At 52.8% G+C, this 16,982-nt stretch overlaps 8 protein-coding genes across 8 annotated transcripts; 3 read left to right on the top strand and 5 right to left on the bottom strand.

Moving 5' to 3' along the window:
* Positions 1 to 782: 782 nt before the first annotated feature.
* Positions 783 to 2,572, top strand: JN550_006034 (uncharacterized protein; the record flags this gene model as incomplete). Its single annotated transcript, XM_049317728.1, has 2 exons — positions 783 to 1,077; positions 1,131 to 2,572. The coding sequence occupies 2 exons, from the start codon at positions 783 to 785 to the stop codon at positions 2,570 to 2,572; spliced, it is 1,737 nt and encodes a 578-aa protein (XP_049171920.1).
* A 798-nt stretch (positions 2,573 to 3,370) lies between these two features.
* On the bottom strand, positions 3,371 to 4,654 carry JN550_006035 (uncharacterized protein; the record flags this gene model as incomplete). The annotated part of the gene is made up of 5 exons (XM_049317729.1): positions 3,371 to 3,469; positions 3,532 to 3,878; positions 3,932 to 4,212; positions 4,269 to 4,514; positions 4,578 to 4,654. The coding sequence occupies 5 exons, from the start codon at positions 4,652 to 4,654 to the stop codon at positions 3,371 to 3,373; spliced, it is 1,050 nt and encodes a 349-aa protein (XP_049171921.1).
* A 426-nt stretch (positions 4,655 to 5,080) lies between these two features.
* On the top strand, positions 5,081 to 5,752 carry JN550_006036 (uncharacterized protein; the record flags this gene model as incomplete). Its single annotated transcript, XM_049317730.1, has 4 exons — positions 5,081 to 5,087; positions 5,151 to 5,243; positions 5,315 to 5,491; positions 5,586 to 5,752. 4 exons carry the CDS (start codon positions 5,081 to 5,083, stop codon positions 5,750 to 5,752), a joined length of 444 nt encoding a protein of 147 aa, XP_049171922.1.
* A 645-nt stretch (positions 5,753 to 6,397) lies between these two features.
* On the bottom strand, positions 6,398 to 7,376 carry JN550_006037 (uncharacterized protein; the record flags this gene model as incomplete). The annotated part of the gene is made up of 2 exons (XM_049317731.1): positions 6,398 to 7,092; positions 7,256 to 7,376. The coding sequence occupies 2 exons, from the start codon at positions 7,374 to 7,376 to the stop codon at positions 6,398 to 6,400; spliced, it is 816 nt and encodes a 271-aa protein (XP_049171923.1).
* Positions 7,377 to 7,924: 548 nt separating this feature from the next.
* Positions 7,925 to 8,518, bottom strand: JN550_006038 (uncharacterized protein; the record flags this gene model as incomplete). Its single annotated transcript, XM_049317732.1, has 1 exon — positions 7,925 to 8,518. The coding sequence occupies one exon, from the start codon at positions 8,516 to 8,518 to the stop codon at positions 7,925 to 7,927; it is 594 nt and encodes a 197-aa protein (XP_049171924.1).
* Positions 8,519 to 9,435: 917 nt separating this feature from the next.
* On the bottom strand, positions 9,436 to 10,948 carry JN550_006039 (uncharacterized protein; the record flags this gene model as incomplete). The annotated part of the gene is made up of 2 exons (XM_049317733.1): positions 9,436 to 10,411; positions 10,467 to 10,948. The coding sequence occupies 2 exons, from the start codon at positions 10,946 to 10,948 to the stop codon at positions 9,436 to 9,438; spliced, it is 1,458 nt and encodes a 485-aa protein (XP_049171925.1).
* A 704-nt stretch (positions 10,949 to 11,652) lies between these two features.
* Positions 11,653 to 14,214, top strand: JN550_006040 (uncharacterized protein; the record flags this gene model as incomplete). The annotated part of the gene is made up of 1 exon (XM_049317735.1): positions 11,653 to 14,214. One exon carries the CDS (start codon positions 11,653 to 11,655, stop codon positions 14,212 to 14,214), a length of 2,562 nt encoding a protein of 853 aa, XP_049171926.1.
* A 467-nt stretch (positions 14,215 to 14,681) lies between these two features.
* JN550_006041 (uncharacterized protein) lies at positions 14,682 to 16,118 on the bottom strand (the record flags this gene model as incomplete). The annotated part of the gene is made up of 3 exons (XM_049317736.1): positions 14,682 to 15,202; positions 15,316 to 15,622; positions 15,690 to 16,118. The coding sequence occupies 3 exons, from the start codon at positions 16,116 to 16,118 to the stop codon at positions 14,682 to 14,684; spliced, it is 1,257 nt and encodes a 418-aa protein (XP_049171927.1).
* Positions 16,119 to 16,982: the final 864 nt, after the last annotated feature.

Consider the following 16,982-nt stretch of genomic DNA (forward strand, 5'->3'; position numbering starts at 1 on the left):
GTCCCATAGTGGAAATTTTGGAAATTGTAAGGCTAGAACTACCTCTCATAGAGGCAAGTGATCTGCTGTGTCCACATCAACACGACGCCGGAACCCTGCAGCACTGTTTCGCTGTGATATTAAGCTTTTTCCCGAGCTACTGGAGCGCAGGCGGGCTTGTGCTGTATCCAATGTTTCTTGGCACGTCGGCAAGAAGTCGAAACATTCGGATCCCACCGTACGCCGACAAGACCACAGCACATCGAGATGCCAAGATGCGGCTGCCCCACCGCGCCGTGCTTGGGTACGAAGACCCCGATCTCAGCCCAGCGACCTGGAGTGACGTAGGTGAAGAATGCCGTACAGGAGAATACGAAGTTGTCTTTCATTAGCCTGACCCGTAGTGGGCAACATGACTGGTCCATAGGCGCTGGCGTGTTACTAATCCTGGACCAACTTACGGCTGGTGCATGGCGAGGTTAATTTCACCACAACGGCTATCCCGGCCATCCCTGTCCACCACGCGAAATGCCGGACGGCTGGTCCCCTCTCTGTGCGCCATCGACATCACGAAAGGTGCATGCCGCAGTGTTTTGCCCTGTCATGTTTTCCCCGTATCGAAATTTGACCATCGGGGCGCTCGGGGCGGAGCCTGGTTTCACGAGAACGCGGTGTTCCGAGACATTGACTTAAAAGATGGCATGCGCCCCTTCCCAATTGTTTTGATGGGATCGTGATACCTACTCTCAATCCCTATAATAATCTCTAATACTCGGACCAGTCGAGGCTGAAGCCACGCCACGATGAAGTCGTCCATCTTGTATGCTGCGGTCGGTCTCCTCGGCCTCCCGTGCCATGCTTCACCCATTCAGGGAAGACAGCCATGCAGAAGAAGCGATTGGTCAACAGAGGAGTGGGACGCCATTGTCGTTGGTGCTGGCACAGCTGGTATTGTTGTCGCAGACAAGCTGAGTGAGGCTGGCAAGAAGACATTGCTGCTCGAGCTTGGGGGTCCTTCTTATGGTATCACCGGAGGCACGGAGCGGCCAAGCTGGCTAGACGGAACCAATCTCAGCAGAGTCGATGTCCCCGGACTGTGTATGTAATTTGCCAAGGAGACTCGATTCGTATCTTGCTAACAAGTTATCCAGACAAGAGTATTTTCTCCGGCGGCTCTGACTTGCTGTGTCCGTCCGATGTCGTGAACGGCTTCCAGGCCTGCACGATCGGTGGAAACAGCGCCATCAACGCAGGACTCTACTTCCAGCCCCCGGATTCCGACTGGGATCTGTACCACCCGGAAGGCTGGAAGAGCGGCGATGTCCAGGCGGCGACGCAGAGGTTGCTGGAAAGGCAACCTTCGGTTACCACGTACTCTTCTGACGGGCAGTTCTATGCTCAGACGGGATACGACGCAGCAAAGAGCTGGATCGTAGGTGCAGCTGGATTCACTGAGGTCGGATTCAACGATGAACCTAGCAACAAGGACAGAGTCTTCGGTCGACCCGTATACGACTACAAGAACGGCCAACGCGGAGGTCCCGCGACAACTTACCTCCAGAGCGCCAGCGGCCGCTCGAACTTCCACCTCCAAACCGGAGTTCGAGTCAAGTACATCAACCAGGTCAACGGCACGGCCTCCAGTGTGGTCGCAGAGTTCGGAGGCTCGCTACTTGAGATCCAACTTAGCCCCGCAGGCAGAGTCGTTCTCAGCGCCGGTGCACTCGTATCCCCGGGGCTCCTGATGTACTCGGGCATCGGACCGTCTGAATCCCTGAGTAACCTCGCGGCAGCCTCTTACACCCCGTACAACTCCTCGAACTGGGTTGTGAACGATGCGGTGGGAGCGGGCCTATTTGACAACCCGAACACTTTCATTGAGCTGTCGGCGCCTACGGTCGAGTCGTACACCCAAGTCTACGACGACCCCATCGCGGCCGACCGCGACCTGTACCTCTCGTCCCGCAGCGGCCCGTACTCGTTCGCCTCGCAGACCTCGGCGTTCTGGGGCTACGTGCACAACGAGGACGGCACCCAGGCCGGCATCCAGGGGACGATCGACTCCTCGGGCCACGGCGCCTTCACCGCCAACAACACCATCACGCTCAACATCTACGGCACATCCGGCATGCAGTCGGCCGGGCGCGTCGTGCTGTCCACCGACGGCAAGTTCACGCCGGGCCCGGACTCCAACGTCTACTACTCGGACCCGCGCGACGCCGACGCCATCGCCAGCTTCGTCCACGACATCTTCCAGGCGCTCCCGCCGTCGACGCCCGACGCGCCGGCCGCCGAGGGCCTGACGCCGCTCAACATCGCGCAGGGCGCCAGCGTCGACGAGATCCGCACCTACATCACGACGCCGTCCGACTACGCCGTCGGGTCCGTGCAGCACTGGTCCAGCTCGTGCCGCATCGGCAGCTGCGTCGACGCCGACACCAAGGTCGTCGGCACCGAGAACATCCACGTCATCGACGCGTCCATCCTCTCGCCGCTGACTGTCAACCCGCAGTTCGGCGTCATGGTCGCCGCCGAGAAGGGCGCTGAGAGGATCCTGGCGCTGGGAGCCGGCTTGAGCCTGAAGATAACGTAGAGGCTGTTGACTTTATTCCAAATTTTCTCCTATATCTTGGCGGCATGTTGAGCTGCAGAATATCGGCGCATTGGCGTTTCGGACTCAAAAGGGAATTGTCGAGGATTTTGGATCTCTGAATCATAAAGATATATAATTTCTCCTTATTAAGATAGATACCATTTTGCTTTTAACCTTTATTACTTAAGAGATTGAAGGGTTTGGTTTTCCAAGACATACCAGATACAGCCAGTGATCAATATGCGCATGATAGCCAAGATTATTCCTACGGATAGTTTTCAGGAGTCGCTCAGGGATTCATAGTCGTGTGTCTAGTTGGTCAGATGGAGATTCATGATTTTAAGTGTTATGAGTGGGCGACCTGACTGGGTACGTGGCGAACGATCAGAGCTATACCACAGATGGCCATCTTGTCATTACGAGGTAGTTTAGAGTGCTCTCACGCAGATCACTATCCATAGCATAGAAATTAATCACTATGATCCACGTACTTCATTATTAAAATAACTCACTACAGGATCCGACATAATAAGTGAACTTCAACGCTCTTATTATGTCGGATCTTGTAGTATGACTGCTGACGAGGCGTCATTCTCTGCGTTCTTTCTTGGACGGCCAGGTTTTGTTGACCAACATGACTCAATGTGTTCCTGAAATTCCTCCTTAGAAGCACTTCCATAACCGCAATGACATTGGTACTGCTTCTCCACCATTGGTCGTGTACAACTCCTGAGGTGGCGACGAAAATTGTCTTTCCGTACACCTCCATATCCACACGCACAGCTGTATTGCGCCCGGTCATAGCCAGTGTGCACTGAGCTGAGATGTCGACTTAAGTCTTTGCTCCTCATGAATGATTTGTCGCAGCTGCGGCAAGGGTAGCGCGTTGTCTCCTTCCTGTGAGGTTCGGTATTGCTTGTGGCAATGCCCGACACAGAAGAAGCTGGGTATGAAGTTACTTCATTCAACACCGGGGAAGATAAGCCGGGTGTGTACATATGGTAGGCATTTCCCTGATAATTTCCCTGGTAGAGATCTCCACCTGATTCGGGTTGTGACCCATAGCTAGGTACAAACCCCAAGGAACCATACTGCTGCATCCCCCAGTAGTCGCCCTCGCAGACGTCTTCTAGCTCAGTTCTTAGGTGGGTGATGAACCCGGGCAGCAGCTGTGGTATGTGATACGGCTGTTCGCTTGGTGCAGACGTATGGTCATTGATATCAAACTGTAGTATATTCTCAGGATTGAACCCCTCAACTGCGTTGATTACTTCGGAAATTTCCACGACCTTTGGGTTGACGAACTCTGGACAAAAGTTAGCAGGTTTCCCCCAGGACTAGAAAGAGAACACCCTGTACCAGGTGAGGGGATGTGCGTGTCATTGGGGAATAAGACTTTCCAAAGGCCTTCCCAGGAATTAACCTTGAGGCCACTCTTGCGTTCGGCGAGTAGCATGTCAACCTCGTCGGTGATGCCGTCTTCAGGGTTTTCCGACGACTGATAATCCACGATGCTGCAAATCTGATCCGGGGGTGCTCGCATGTGGTCGACAAGCTCATTTTGGTTCTCAAAGCCCTTAGCACACCGGAAACACTTGAAGGGAAGCTGTTGACGTCGATGGTAGACCCTTATATGGCGCCTGTTCATGATTATTAGAATTCAGTCACGCAGTCTCTCCCTGTTCCTCCCACGTACTTGAGTGTTGCTAGATCACTAAAGCCACTTGATGCACAATTTTGATACTGTCGAATATTGAATCTTGCCGGATCACGTTTGCGAAACGGACAAGAAAGTTTGTCGTTCTCTGGCTCACGTCTTGCCGACGCCCTAGTTCCCCGATGGGCTGCTTCCGACACAGTGGTCGAACTTCTGTCAAAAGCGGTGCCTACACCTGCCAGATCATGATGTGCACTCCGATAGTGTGGTATATCATGATATACACTGAAATAGGGGGTCAGTAAGTCGGCATCACGGTATGGCCGTGTTGGGCAGAACATCGAATACCTTGGTTCATCGTAGGCTGCGGGCTCCTCCGAGATGAGATCGGCTCGTGACTGTCTCAGGCCGTAGCGACCATCCATTTCCCATAATGTTTTCGGCTCGCCGGTCGTCGCTGGTTTCTTATCACGTTGGCTCCGTACACACGTGCATATACACCAAACCCTTGCTCCAGGCAATGGTGACAGCTCTTGAGGCGAAACATAAAGGGCCTCACAAAGCCCAAATGGCCTCAGAGGCGGATTCCGAGATTGAATTCCTGAGGCATCAACTTGACGGTAGAACCTCGGGCTGACTCACCTCGGGCGCAAAGTAGTGCAGGCAAGCGGGTAAACAGGGAAGCAGGCAGCAAACAGGGAGGAAACAGGGAAGCAAAGTTTCTGCGGGGGCGAGGGGATTACGTGGATTTATTCCCTCAGCTTACCTCCCCAAACCTCACATTCTAAACAATACCCTCAGCTTCTCGAAGCCTCCTCGCATCAAAAGCAACGCCTCAACCATCTGTAATCATGAACTGTAAGCCAAAGTCAACTATAGCAGCGATTGGTCATCTGATCACTAACACGCCGGCGTCTCTAGTCAACGACGTCGCCGCCACCGCCGCCGCCGCTGCCAACCCTGCCGGTCTGGCCGCTCCACCTGTCCCCGAGACCGAGAACATTCACGGTGAAGGTACAGCCCAGCCGTTTATCAAATCCTATATCATATTAGCTCGCATGCATCAGCTCACATTGCGGGAGTAGGGCCGAGCCCGGCAAACCCGGAAATCGCACTCCCCCCGCCTGCTGTGCTTCCACCACAGCAGCTCGCCGACCATGACCTAGCCGTGCAACCCCCCGCTGGTGCCAACCCTCCGGCCCAGAACGGCAACCTCGAGGCCAACAAGCAGCTCGACGGTCGAGCCGTCGCTCGCAAGCACTGTATGCACCACCGTTCTCTTTAAAAATCAAACCGTCCTTGCCCTGGATATCTTCTACGTAGAAAAAGCTGTCACCCATGCTTATATCTATCTAGTCCTTTCTATTGCCAGCGCTGGGATTGTCTGCATCTTGCTAACCGGAGGAGCAATGAAGGCGGCCGGCTGCACTTACGATGATATTAAGTGGCCCGTTACTATCGAGGTCACGCTCGTTACGGCGCTCTTGAGCCCCCTTATCCCCAAGTGCATCATTGCCGCCTAGCGAGCTGCAGCAGCAAGGATGATTGTGGTGCTATCAGTGTTAGAACGTGACGAGCAATCGCCTTGGTGGGACGGGAACGAGTGGGTGTATAGCGTTCAAGTCTTGTGGCACAGTGGAGCGTTGCCTGATGTCACCTTTTGTCTGCTTTCATCTCATTTACAGAGCTACTATAAACGAACACAGCAAATTCAAATCAAAACATATTAACCTATTCAATCAATCCCATCTAATATTAGTATGTGAATATGTGGTGTGCACGAGTGAGAGGTCCCTAAACCAAGCCGTGATCCCTGCCATGGTTCCACAGAGGAACCCCACTGGCTCATGTTCACCTTCTCCAAGGGCACGCACCACTACTTTAGGCTGCCAGAAAAGCCCAGAATAGTTCATATCACTATACCAGGACCCTTCTACAGCGCCGCCGGTCGAAGCATAAAAGTACGTTCTGACAGCCAAAGGGAGGTCATTCGTGTTGCTACGCTACGCTAGACGAGTGCGGATACATTAGAGCGAGCTGCGCGGGTTTGGTCTATTTGAAAGGGCATAGTGTAGCTTATTTATATGCGGACAGGGTTGACAGGAATTTTGGATACTGATAGCAGCCAAGGCTGAACCATTATAGCAATCATGGTCTAGAAGTCAAACCTACCTGAAGCGGATGAGCTCTATCCACATATCCAGGAACATATGCATACTGTCATCCTCGTCCTCTACGTCCATGGCTCGGCAGGCAATCATGTTTATCATCGACAGGTGAGTCGCCACGCGCGTGATTTCGAGCTCGCCTTCGTGGACCTGGTCGAGCAAGGACCTCAGCCGGCTCGGCGCCGCCCCGGCCTCCATCTGGGCGACCTCGACGTAGCACATCAGCATCTGCAGGTCGTCCTCGATCTCCTCCAGATCCTGACGTATCCGCGTGGTGTGCCCACCGATGCGCTCGTCCGAGGCGGGAGGGACCAGCTGGACCAGCACCTTCATCGTGTCCCTGCGCTGCTGCTCCACCTCGGGGATGCGGCTCAGCTGTTTCTGGATCTCGCGGCGGACTTGTCGCAGCGCCTCGGGGTACCAGCTGGACGATGGGAAATGCATCGGAGCGGCCTGCTCCTCGTATGATGGAGGCCTGTCGTATGAGGGCCTGGAGTACGAGGGTCTTGAATACGAGGGCCTCGAATATGATGGCGGCTCCTCGTGACGCTCTCCGTAGCTGTTGCTACTACCGGGTTCAGGGCGTCGACGCCTGTTCTCAGCTGGCTCCAGCTTACCTGTGAGGACCTCGTATGCCTCTCTGATCTTTGCGAACTTTGCGTTGGCTCCGGGATCGTTGCGAGCCTTGTCTGGATCTACAGATATAAAAGTTAGTAATCGTCTTGAGTAACCAGATAAGTGTGCTGGGGATAGGTTGGTAAACTGTGCTGGGTTGCGAGGATGTGGCTATTGAGACGGTGTTCGACCCATGCTCAAAACATGACTGAAAAGGTGGAAACGACTTTGGATGGTACTTACGATGCTTCAAACATAATTTGCGGTAGGCGGCTTTGACAGCAGCCGGCGTGGCGCCAGGTTCGAGTCCTAGAGTCTTGAAAGAATCAGCTGTGGTCAGCGTAGAGTAAGACACGTCTTCCATGTTGCGTATAGCTTGATTGACTTGAGTATGAAGGTGTCTTATGGTTTGGTTTTATCGTTGCAAGACAGTGGATATTTCGAGGGTACTGATGTTAATCGGCCCTGGTTATGTATGCAGCCTCTGAGTACAATGCTTTGGTCCAAATTAGGACCCTTGACTTGAGACAATGCGACTTGATTCCATTTAAAGCCATGCTATAAGACCGGTCAAAGCAGCTGTATCTAGGAACAAAGGAGCATTGAGGATATGAACTTGCCCTAGACCTGATCGTGTCATCTCAATAGGAATAAGAGCAGCCAATAAACAATCAAAGGGTGATATTATTGCCCAACAAAGTCATTCGCCGTAGCGCGAAGTTCCTTGTCCGGTATAGTCTTCCATGATGCCTGGAAGTTGCTGCTTCTAAGCATGGGCCTTACTAATCTCTCCAGCCATCTTTGCTACGTTACACACACGAACCCCGTCAACCTGAAGTAGGTTCTAATATTCTTTATACTCGGCTTGTTATTATTCACACTACGAAATTCTCTGCGTGGCTTACCGTACGCTTACAATAACCCTGAAAGCTCCCATGAGGGCGTTGAATCCAGGCAACCCTTGATTCTAGCCACCATACATACGAAATCCTCCGTCAAGACCTCCTTCACCTTTCCATCCGCGTGGGCGATGAGGTTCATTATGCGCACAGCGGCATCGACAAAGTTGCCTACCATGTTGACCGACGATCTCACCATGTTGGTTCGCCGCAGGGACGAGGACACTAGATCAATCAGCTTCTTCTCCGCCTGGCTGTCCTGGACAGACAGGCCCTCCTCGATGTCAGCCCGGATGTTGCCCACCTCGCGCTCAAAGTCAGACAGGACCCACACCGCATCAGTGGCGGCGTGGTCGTATGCCTGGCGTTGGGCGCCGCGGAGCTCCGAGACGGCATGGGCATCAAGCTTGACGCAGATGAGGCTCGTTTCCTGGATGTTATCGAGCACCAGATCGAGGTGTTGGCGCACCTGATCGAGCTCGTAATCCCGCCACAGCCTTTGGGGATTGATGTCGCAAATCTCGGTGTCATCGCGCTTTATGGCCTCGTCAGGTCTTCCTAGCACACGTGCGCATTCCGCCCATGTGAGCGACATGTAGTAAGGCATGTTGACTATGACTATTTTTTTTCTGGTTTAAGAGTCCAAAATCAGTGACACCTTGCAATATTTTACAGATGGTATTGCCGGCGATGGAGACATTCTCTGAAACCCCGAGACTTCAGCATGCCGCTGGATATAAGTATATTTCAGTATAGCCTAGCTTCAATACAGTTGTTCCGTAACAAGAAGATTGTAGTGGGTTGCTAGAGACAAAGGGTTGAGTATCCTAGGCTTTTGTCCCACCTGGACAAAGACAACTACAGACTGACCACCATGTCTCGTTTGAACAATTATACCTGAAGCACATGGGGGCCAGAAAGCAGTTGATAAGAATACTTTTCACGTCTTTGAATTCAGTTTCTCATTTATCGCAAGCCAGTACACCCAGTGCAAGGTGTTCAAAGTGATATTCTAACATCCACACTGTAGTATGTCCACAGTAGAGGTGCGTACCCAAGGCTTTGATAGACCCAAGGATATCTTTGTTCCGGAGGCCACTCTGACAGTAATATGCTCCACCAATAAGCCGTGCTCGTTGGCATGGCATTTAATCTTGACTCAGACATGTAGCATCCAGATCGGACTCGTCGCAGGCTCTTCATGTTTCCTTGCCATGAGCAGAACCCTTGCCGGACGTAGTTCTTGGCTTGGATTCCCCCGACTCTTGCAGCTTGGTATATGCCGATCAATGTCAGAGGCATTGCCAAAGGGCAACGGCACTTGGGCACCCATGATCAGCCTATTGGCAGTCGGCCTGCGATGATGACACGCAGTTGTGTTGGATAAGTTTCCAACAATGCTGCCGTCAGACGGTGCCAATTTGACAGCCAGCAGCGGCGAGTGAAAGCTCGCAGTCAGACCTGCGGCCCTCAAGATTGCGTCATTCTCAACTATCATTTCCACAGATTGCGACGTGGCGCAACTCAGTCCTCGTCACTATCCTCGAAATGCTTTCTGGGCCAATCGGCCGCTGTATCGATTTGGTCTCTTGGCCACCACCACTCGCAAAACAGGAATATCAAATAATCAATGACAACGCAGAGACAGAACAGCTTACCGGCCCAGATACCGCAGCCGTAGTAGCGCTTCAGACGATCAATGAGCGCGAAACTGCGAACCCCCGAGCGACTGGTAGCACCCCAGGCTGCAGAGTCGGCCGTCTCATAACCATAGAACTCGGTCTCACTGATATCACCGGATATGCCTTGGTATACACGCTCCGTACGTTTGGCGATGTTGCTCCAGGAATACATGACCTTGACCTGGTCATGGAACTTCTCGGTGCGGACCCTATTGGCGCGAAGTGCGGCGATGGCCTTGCCTGTCGCGAGGACCAGGTCATCCTCTTCGGGTTTGGCAAAGACAGTCATGTGGCTGGGGAGGACTTCGGGAATACCACCAACCGCCGTGCACACAACGTAAAGGCCACAACTAGCCGCTTCAACAATGACTGTGCCAAAAGCTTCCGTCAAACTGGGATGCAGGTAGATGTGCCCGCGTACCATGACATCGCGGACCTGCTCATGGCGGACCGCGCCAAGCATTTCAACTTTGTCTTGCAGCACATTCTGTTCGATCATCTGCTCTAGATCAATAGCCTTGGGCCCTGATCCAGCGATTATGAACCTGGTGTTGGGGTGGTTCATTATGATCCGGGGAATGGATGCGGTCAGAAGGTCTATGCCCTTGTTGTAGAATAGCCGAGATATGACAACGATGGTAACGGGATCATTAGGCCCAAGGTGATGAGCGGTTGGCGGGTTATGCCCGAAACCGGCGCCTGGAGCAGATGGCTCCGTAGGATAGTTGAGAGGACGGAAGTTCTCCGAAACCAGCGCGTTTGGAATGACAGACACCATCAGAGGGTCCAAGGCAGCGCGCAGGACAGTATTTTCTTTACTGGGGTATTGTTAGTTTACGCGCTCTGTACTCTGATAGATATAACGAGGCATACCTTGTGTGGCTGACACAAATGATGTGATCTACATCGCTGAGGATGAACTTCAACAGCTTGTTGGTGAGAATGCTGCCGGCCTCGGCGAAGCCAAATAGAGAGTGATCCGTGAAGACAGTCCTCAAGCCCATGGTTCTGGCGTGCAGCAGTCCTTCATTGCACAGACTGCTCAAACTGCCATGTCCGTGAACGATCTCGATCTGTTCCCTGAGCATGATGTTTCTGAACATGGGAAAGAAGGAGAAGACGGTCGGGAAGGAGGCTGATCGGTATATGATGGCAAATGGCACATGGTAGACTTTGATCCCATTCGTCAGGTACCGGATGCCCTTTCGGTCGTCGTAGGCATGGGTAACAACCACCACCTTGTGGCCTCGGTCTATAAGCTTGGACGCAACCTGGTAGATGTGGCTTTCGACTCCTCCTGGCTGCGGAAAGAAGAAGTCGCACACCATGGCGATGTTGTAAGTTCGACGCGGCATCTTGGACGAGCCAACGGTGTGGCAGGCGGTCGCAGATCTTGGGTTCGTTGGTGAAGGCGCGAACGTCGCGATGTTGTGGCGCTATTCCGGGCTGAGACGGTATACTTGGTCTTTCTAGCGAGAGTCGCTGCGGGTCGGGTTCGGAGACTGGAATGGCACGGATATCGCAATCGAGGCTCCCATGGTTCCGATTACCTCCTCAAACCCTCTGACCACGGGGTCATCGTCGGTGCGGGCGAGTTGGGCAGAGGCAAGAATCGGAACAGGTCTGGGTGCACTCCTCAAGGTCGGAGACTCCAGGGGAATGGTTACAGTAACGTAACTCGACAAAGACCGGCGCCAATTGAACCTCTGCCAATGCCAAGGCCCAATGCCGCCAGAGGCTCTGAGCGCCGGCCCAGGGGCAGCCAGGGGTGTGACGCGCGCCGATAAGCGATAAGTGGTGGGCTGGCCCGGCCGGCAGGGGTTCAAGCTGGAGCTCCAATTAATTTTTTGGTTATCGTGGGGAGATAGAAGAAGAAAGTTCGCAGCGCTTCAAGCAATCGCTGCAAATCCTCGAGGCTCGGCTGCAACGAGACTCGAAGCCCGCCCCTACTTGCGAAGCCTGCCACAGCGGACGAGGCTGTATGGAGGCAAGCTGAAGCCTTGGGCAATCCAATTCTTTTCCTCGAGCCGCATCTCCCATCCCGAACCGAGACTCCAAGATGTATGCGCGCTACGTACCGCCGTCCAAGACGGATGCGAAGACGGAGACCAAGGTCAACGCCAGCACCCAAGATGAGCCCCCACGGCCAGGCGCATACAACCGCTATGTCCCGCCTGCAAAGCCGGCCGCCGAGCCGAGGCAACATAAGCACTTTGGTGACGAGACAGAGCTTGCAGTGCCCAAACAGCCGCCTACAAAGCGGGTGAAACTGGCTTCAGACGACTCGGCCAACGATGCGAGACCCAGCGCTGGCCGCCAGGAACCTGAGGATACAGATATGGGCGTGGAGTCGGTCCATGGAGAGCCAGAGGCGGCGTCCGAAAAGACCGATAAGAAGGCCAACAAGACAAAGGAGAAGAAGTCCAAGGAAAAGAAAGATACCAAGCGGTCCCAGGATGTAGCCACCACCGACGAGCCAGTAGAGGAAGAACCCATTGCTTCGGAATCAGCACTAGCCGATGCGCATGATGAGAACCCAGAGACTCCAGCGCCTGCGAAGCCCAAAAAGGAGAAGAAAAAGAAGAAGCCCAAGGACTCTGCTTCGGGTGAGCACGACGCCCCTTCAGATGACGACGAGATAAAAAGACGGCATAAATCGGTATTGGAAAGGAAGCAAAAGTCAATGAAAGCCCCCCAGCCACCGCCCACGGATTCAGCAGTCCCTAACGGCACCAACGATCAGGATGTTGTTATGGGGGATGCGCCAGAGGCATTAGAGGCACACGGCCTTGAGCCGTTGCCGCAGCCTGCACTTATTCCCGAGGATACGTCAGAACCAACTTACCAGACACTCCCCCCTTGGTTAGCTGAGCCGATAAGAGTCTCTGGCCAGGCGAGAGCCCCCTTTACCGACTTTGGTCTCACCCCCGAATTAGGCATCACACCTGAAACTTCCGAGCGACTGGCACAGAAGGGCTACAAAGAGGCATTCGCTATCCAGACAGCAGTCATACCCCAGCTCCTGCCTCACCACTGCAGGACTATGCACAGCGATATCCTGGTGTCGGCAGCTACCGGTTCAGGAAAGACGCTTGCTTATGCCCTTCCTATGATACGCGATCTCGGCCACGGAAGCCGCCATGTCACCCGGTTACGTGCCCTCGTGGTTCTGCCTACCAGAGAGCTGGTCAGACAGGCTCACAAGATCTGCGAAGAGTGTGCTGGAGTTTTTGGCGCAGATGCGGATCGGCGCCGGGTGAAGATTGGGACTGCCACCGGAAACCAGACTATCCAGGAAGAACGCAAGGCTCTGCTTGAAAGAGAGGACCGATACGACCCTGACGCCTACGCGGAGCGACAGAAGAGGTTAGAATCCCGTAGGAAAGGCTACTACGACGACGAAGTTGAAGGCGCAGAGGACGATGAAGAACTAGCTGAGATCCGACGAAAGGAAGACAAGAAGGAAACATTGCCTGACTATGTCATTGGCTACAAGTCAAGGGTTGACATACTGATCTGCACACCTGGTCGACTTGTCGAGCACATCAAATACACTCCAGGTTTCCGCCTAGATTACGTACGATGGCTTGTTGCCGACGAGGCTGACAAGCTGCTCGGCCAAGGCTTTCAGCAGTGGCTGGATCTGGTGATCCCAAAACTACAAGATGACGCGGCGCAGGCTCGCCAACACAAGCAAACCCACTTTTCTGGTGTGCGAAAGGTGATCCTAAGTGCTACGATGACCCGGGATCTAGATCTTCTCGAGGGCCTGAAACTCAGACGACCAAAATTGGTCGTTCTTGAGGGCTCGGGAGCCGGAGTGGAATACGCATTGCCTGAGCTCCTCCGCGAGACGGCCCTGAAGGCTGACAACAACCTCAAGCCACTGTTCCTGCTTGATCTTCTGCAGAGCTCTCATCTGACTGCAAGCAAGCCAGCAGAGGCAATCTCCGATATCACTTCATCTTCTGGGTCAGACTCGGAATCCGACTCTGGTTCAGATTCGGAGTCGGATTCAGACTCCGATACCGACTCGAGCTCCGACTCAGATTCAGAATCGGCAGCAGGCAAGCCTAGCAGACCAAGCTCCAAGCCTGCGCTGCCAAGCAAGAGCATACTGATCTTCACTAACTCGAATCAGTCTGCTCTTCGTCTTTCTCGCTTGCTGTGCATTCTGTCTCCACCACTCGAGCCCATAGTGGGACTCCTCACTTCAGACACGGCTTACTCAACTCGCAAGCAGACTCTTCAAGCTTTCTCAACGGGCAAGATCCGTATCATCGTTGCCTCGGACCTGGTGGCCCGTGGTATCGACTTGCCGCACCTTGAGCATGTCGTCAACTATGACATGCCGTCGAGCGTCGCGTCCTACGTCCACCGTGTCGGTCGAACAGCACGTGCGGGTAGGAGCGGCCACGCCTGGACATTCTTCACAGATGCCGAGGCCAGATGGTTCTGGAAGGATGTTGCGAGCGATAGGGTCATCCGTAGGAGCAGCAAGGTTGAGAGGCTACGTGTCACGGAGGAGAAGGAAGCAGCGTATGAGGACAAGAAGGCCAGATACGAAGAGGCCCTGGAAGCGCTGGGGAACGAGGCAGCTGACAAAAGGCGAGCGCGGTAATAATAATATTTATGTTCTGGTTAAATGAAAGTTAAGTCACTTTTATTTAATAATATAAATGTTATAATTTACAATGTCGTACCCCAAAAGTTTTTACACTACTTTTTCGTCTGTTCTCAGATGATCCTTTAGAAGACACCGATATCTGGGTTGAATCTCATTTCAGAAACATGACGATATAGCATAGCTAATGAATGTTTGGGACTGCTCTGAAACACGCTTGAATATCTAAATACTTAAGGAGATACTAGGATGGGAAGAATCCAGCCCTTATGCCGGCGATATTCTCCATAACCTCAGCTTTGGACTCTGCTTGCCGTGGCTTGATCTGAAACCTCGGATACTTCTTTTCAAAGGCCTAAGAATTCCCCTCCAGCAATATGAGCATACCATGAAGCCGATACGTGCGTGGAAATGTGAGCTCGATGTTGAATCGATGCTGACAACTTGGGCCTTAGAAGAAGGAATTATGCGGTGATGGCGCGCAAGAGCATGTTGAATCTGGTGCGCAACGGACTCATCAGCGTCATGAGGCGGTTGCCGGATGAGTGGTTCTGCGGGCGTCCGATGTCCGATAAATGGACGGCATTGATCGCGAGCAGATCTTTGACAGGCAAGATGGAGTTGTTTGCAGCACATGCCTCTTTCCTATCCAGCAGCCGCCGGGTGGTATCCTCCATCGCACGGTACGAAAGGTGCTCCGCATCACTCAGGAATGCGATCAGATTGGGCTGGAGCCGGCCCTCCGGAGCGCCGGCTCGAAGTTTCTGCAGCATCTGAAGGACGTACCCGAAATTGCGAGCAGTGAGAGCGTGAGAGATGTTGGCAGGACAGATATGATCTATCAGGATGGCTCCTGAATCTACATATTCTCCAATTGCCCTTATCTTTGCTCGCATCAGGTGGTTTGCGTAGATGATGACATTGGCCCCTGCATCGTACAGCGTATCCTCATGCGTAGACCCATAGGTCGTCGGCACTACTACCACTATTCACGATCCGATCAGCGAAAGTTCCCAAACACTGGGAAAGTATAACCGTATAATTGTGACAATATATGGCACATCACTTCAATCTACTGAGATGAAGATGGTAACTCACGAGGTGTGCTGCTGTCCTTTGCGCGGAACTGTCTCAGGAAGCCTAGGACTTCATCGGGTGCTTTACTCTTGCTGTGTATCATGATGGCATCTGCGCCTGCATTGCGATATATTGAAGCGCGTTTCAGAGCCTCGCGTAATGCTTCTTGCACGGAAGCTCTCTCGGCGGCAGGGTCCGAAGAGATGACTTTACGGCATGTGAAGCTTTCGATGCGTGCCGTTATACACATGTGTTCCAGGCCGTGGCGATCTTTGGCGCGCTTGAAGGCGGCCATGACATTTGCAAACTCCTGAGGGTCTGCTTGCCCCTACCACGACGAGCGAATATTTCAGCACTGTGCTAAAGCTTGGATTGTGCGAGAGATGAGAACACACCTGCGAGGCCGATGAAGCAGCCAATGAGTTGACCTTCTTCCCCGGCTCGAACACCTCCTTGTCCTCGATGATGATCATGGATACACCCTTCCGCGCCAATGTGGCAACTAAGGTAGGGATTTCCACAAGTGGTCCTCCACTATCAGCATCAAAAGCCGTACATAGTTTACGTTGGTCAGCTGCGTTTCCAACACTCTCCGTATCCACGGATATGAGATTAGCCCGGGTAAGCGGGGTGATGAGTTCGGTATCCGGGACGCCAAGTATGGTCGTTTGGGTCAACCCGCTAACCCATTGCCCGTGGAACTGGGAGGAACTGTCACTGCTTGTGACAGATCGAATGATCTGAGTGGAAGAAACATCGTGAGTCTCTAGTAAACGTATGCGGTTTCCAAATTGATGGAGGCTCTCGTTCACGGAGCAAGACATGGTAGCTACAAATGGGGAGTGGATATAAGAGGAGCAAATTAATAGATGCTTGAAAGAAAATGTTGTGGTTGAATGTGGGTAGTGAGAGGTGCAGGGCTTGCAATCGACGGGACGTGAATAGCTTTGCTCGGAAGATGGGTCAATGGAATTTATATTCAGACTGCGGGACCTCAGCACGGTTAAAATAGCCGATGACTGGTATTGATATCATACCAGGCTTCATGCTCGCTGTGCGTCTTCTCTCACCTGAGTATGAGATCAGTACTTTGACCGCTCCTGTCTGTGACAAAATCTGGGGATTGACGCCGCGAGGGAGGACATGGGAAGAAAATGAAACGTTTCACTCCACATAGTACTACGATTGCATGCAATGAGTTGGTAAATCAGGATCTTTGCATGAGCTCGAGTCAGAGGGAGTTGTGTCTGGGTACATTTTCTGCTTGTATGTCAGGTCACTTCCTTCGTAGTCGTGTCTCCAGTTGTTGTAGATATGTCACATACTCCTTATCAAGACTATACCAGCTATCATTGTACTATCGATGTATACACACGTTGTAGTTGGAATATCTATAAACCTTAGGCACGTCGCTTCATAGCCTGCCTCACTACTACGACAAGAACGGCAAAGAGTCGCGTGCCTCGTTGTCAAACGAAGATGAAGACCCACTACCAAAACTACCATCAGATTACGCAACCCATATATTGGCCATTCAAAGAGGAAATCCGACGCGCGCAATGACTTATATCGTCTCGCGAATGCAAGCTTGAACTTTAAGTCTTCCGCATAATGAATTTGATGTCCAAAGCTTGTCATTCCGGCCGAAGCTGCACCTTGTGACCCTTGAGAATGCAAATCATACTTGT

The sequence above is a fragment of the Neoarthrinium moseri genome (genome assembly GCF_022829205.1).
Source record: "Neoarthrinium moseri strain CBS 164.80 chromosome Unknown scaffold20_Wmoseri_CBS_16480, whole genome shotgun sequence".
Classification (NCBI taxonomy): domain Eukaryota; kingdom Fungi; phylum Ascomycota; class Sordariomycetes; order Amphisphaeriales; family Apiosporaceae; genus Neoarthrinium; species Neoarthrinium moseri.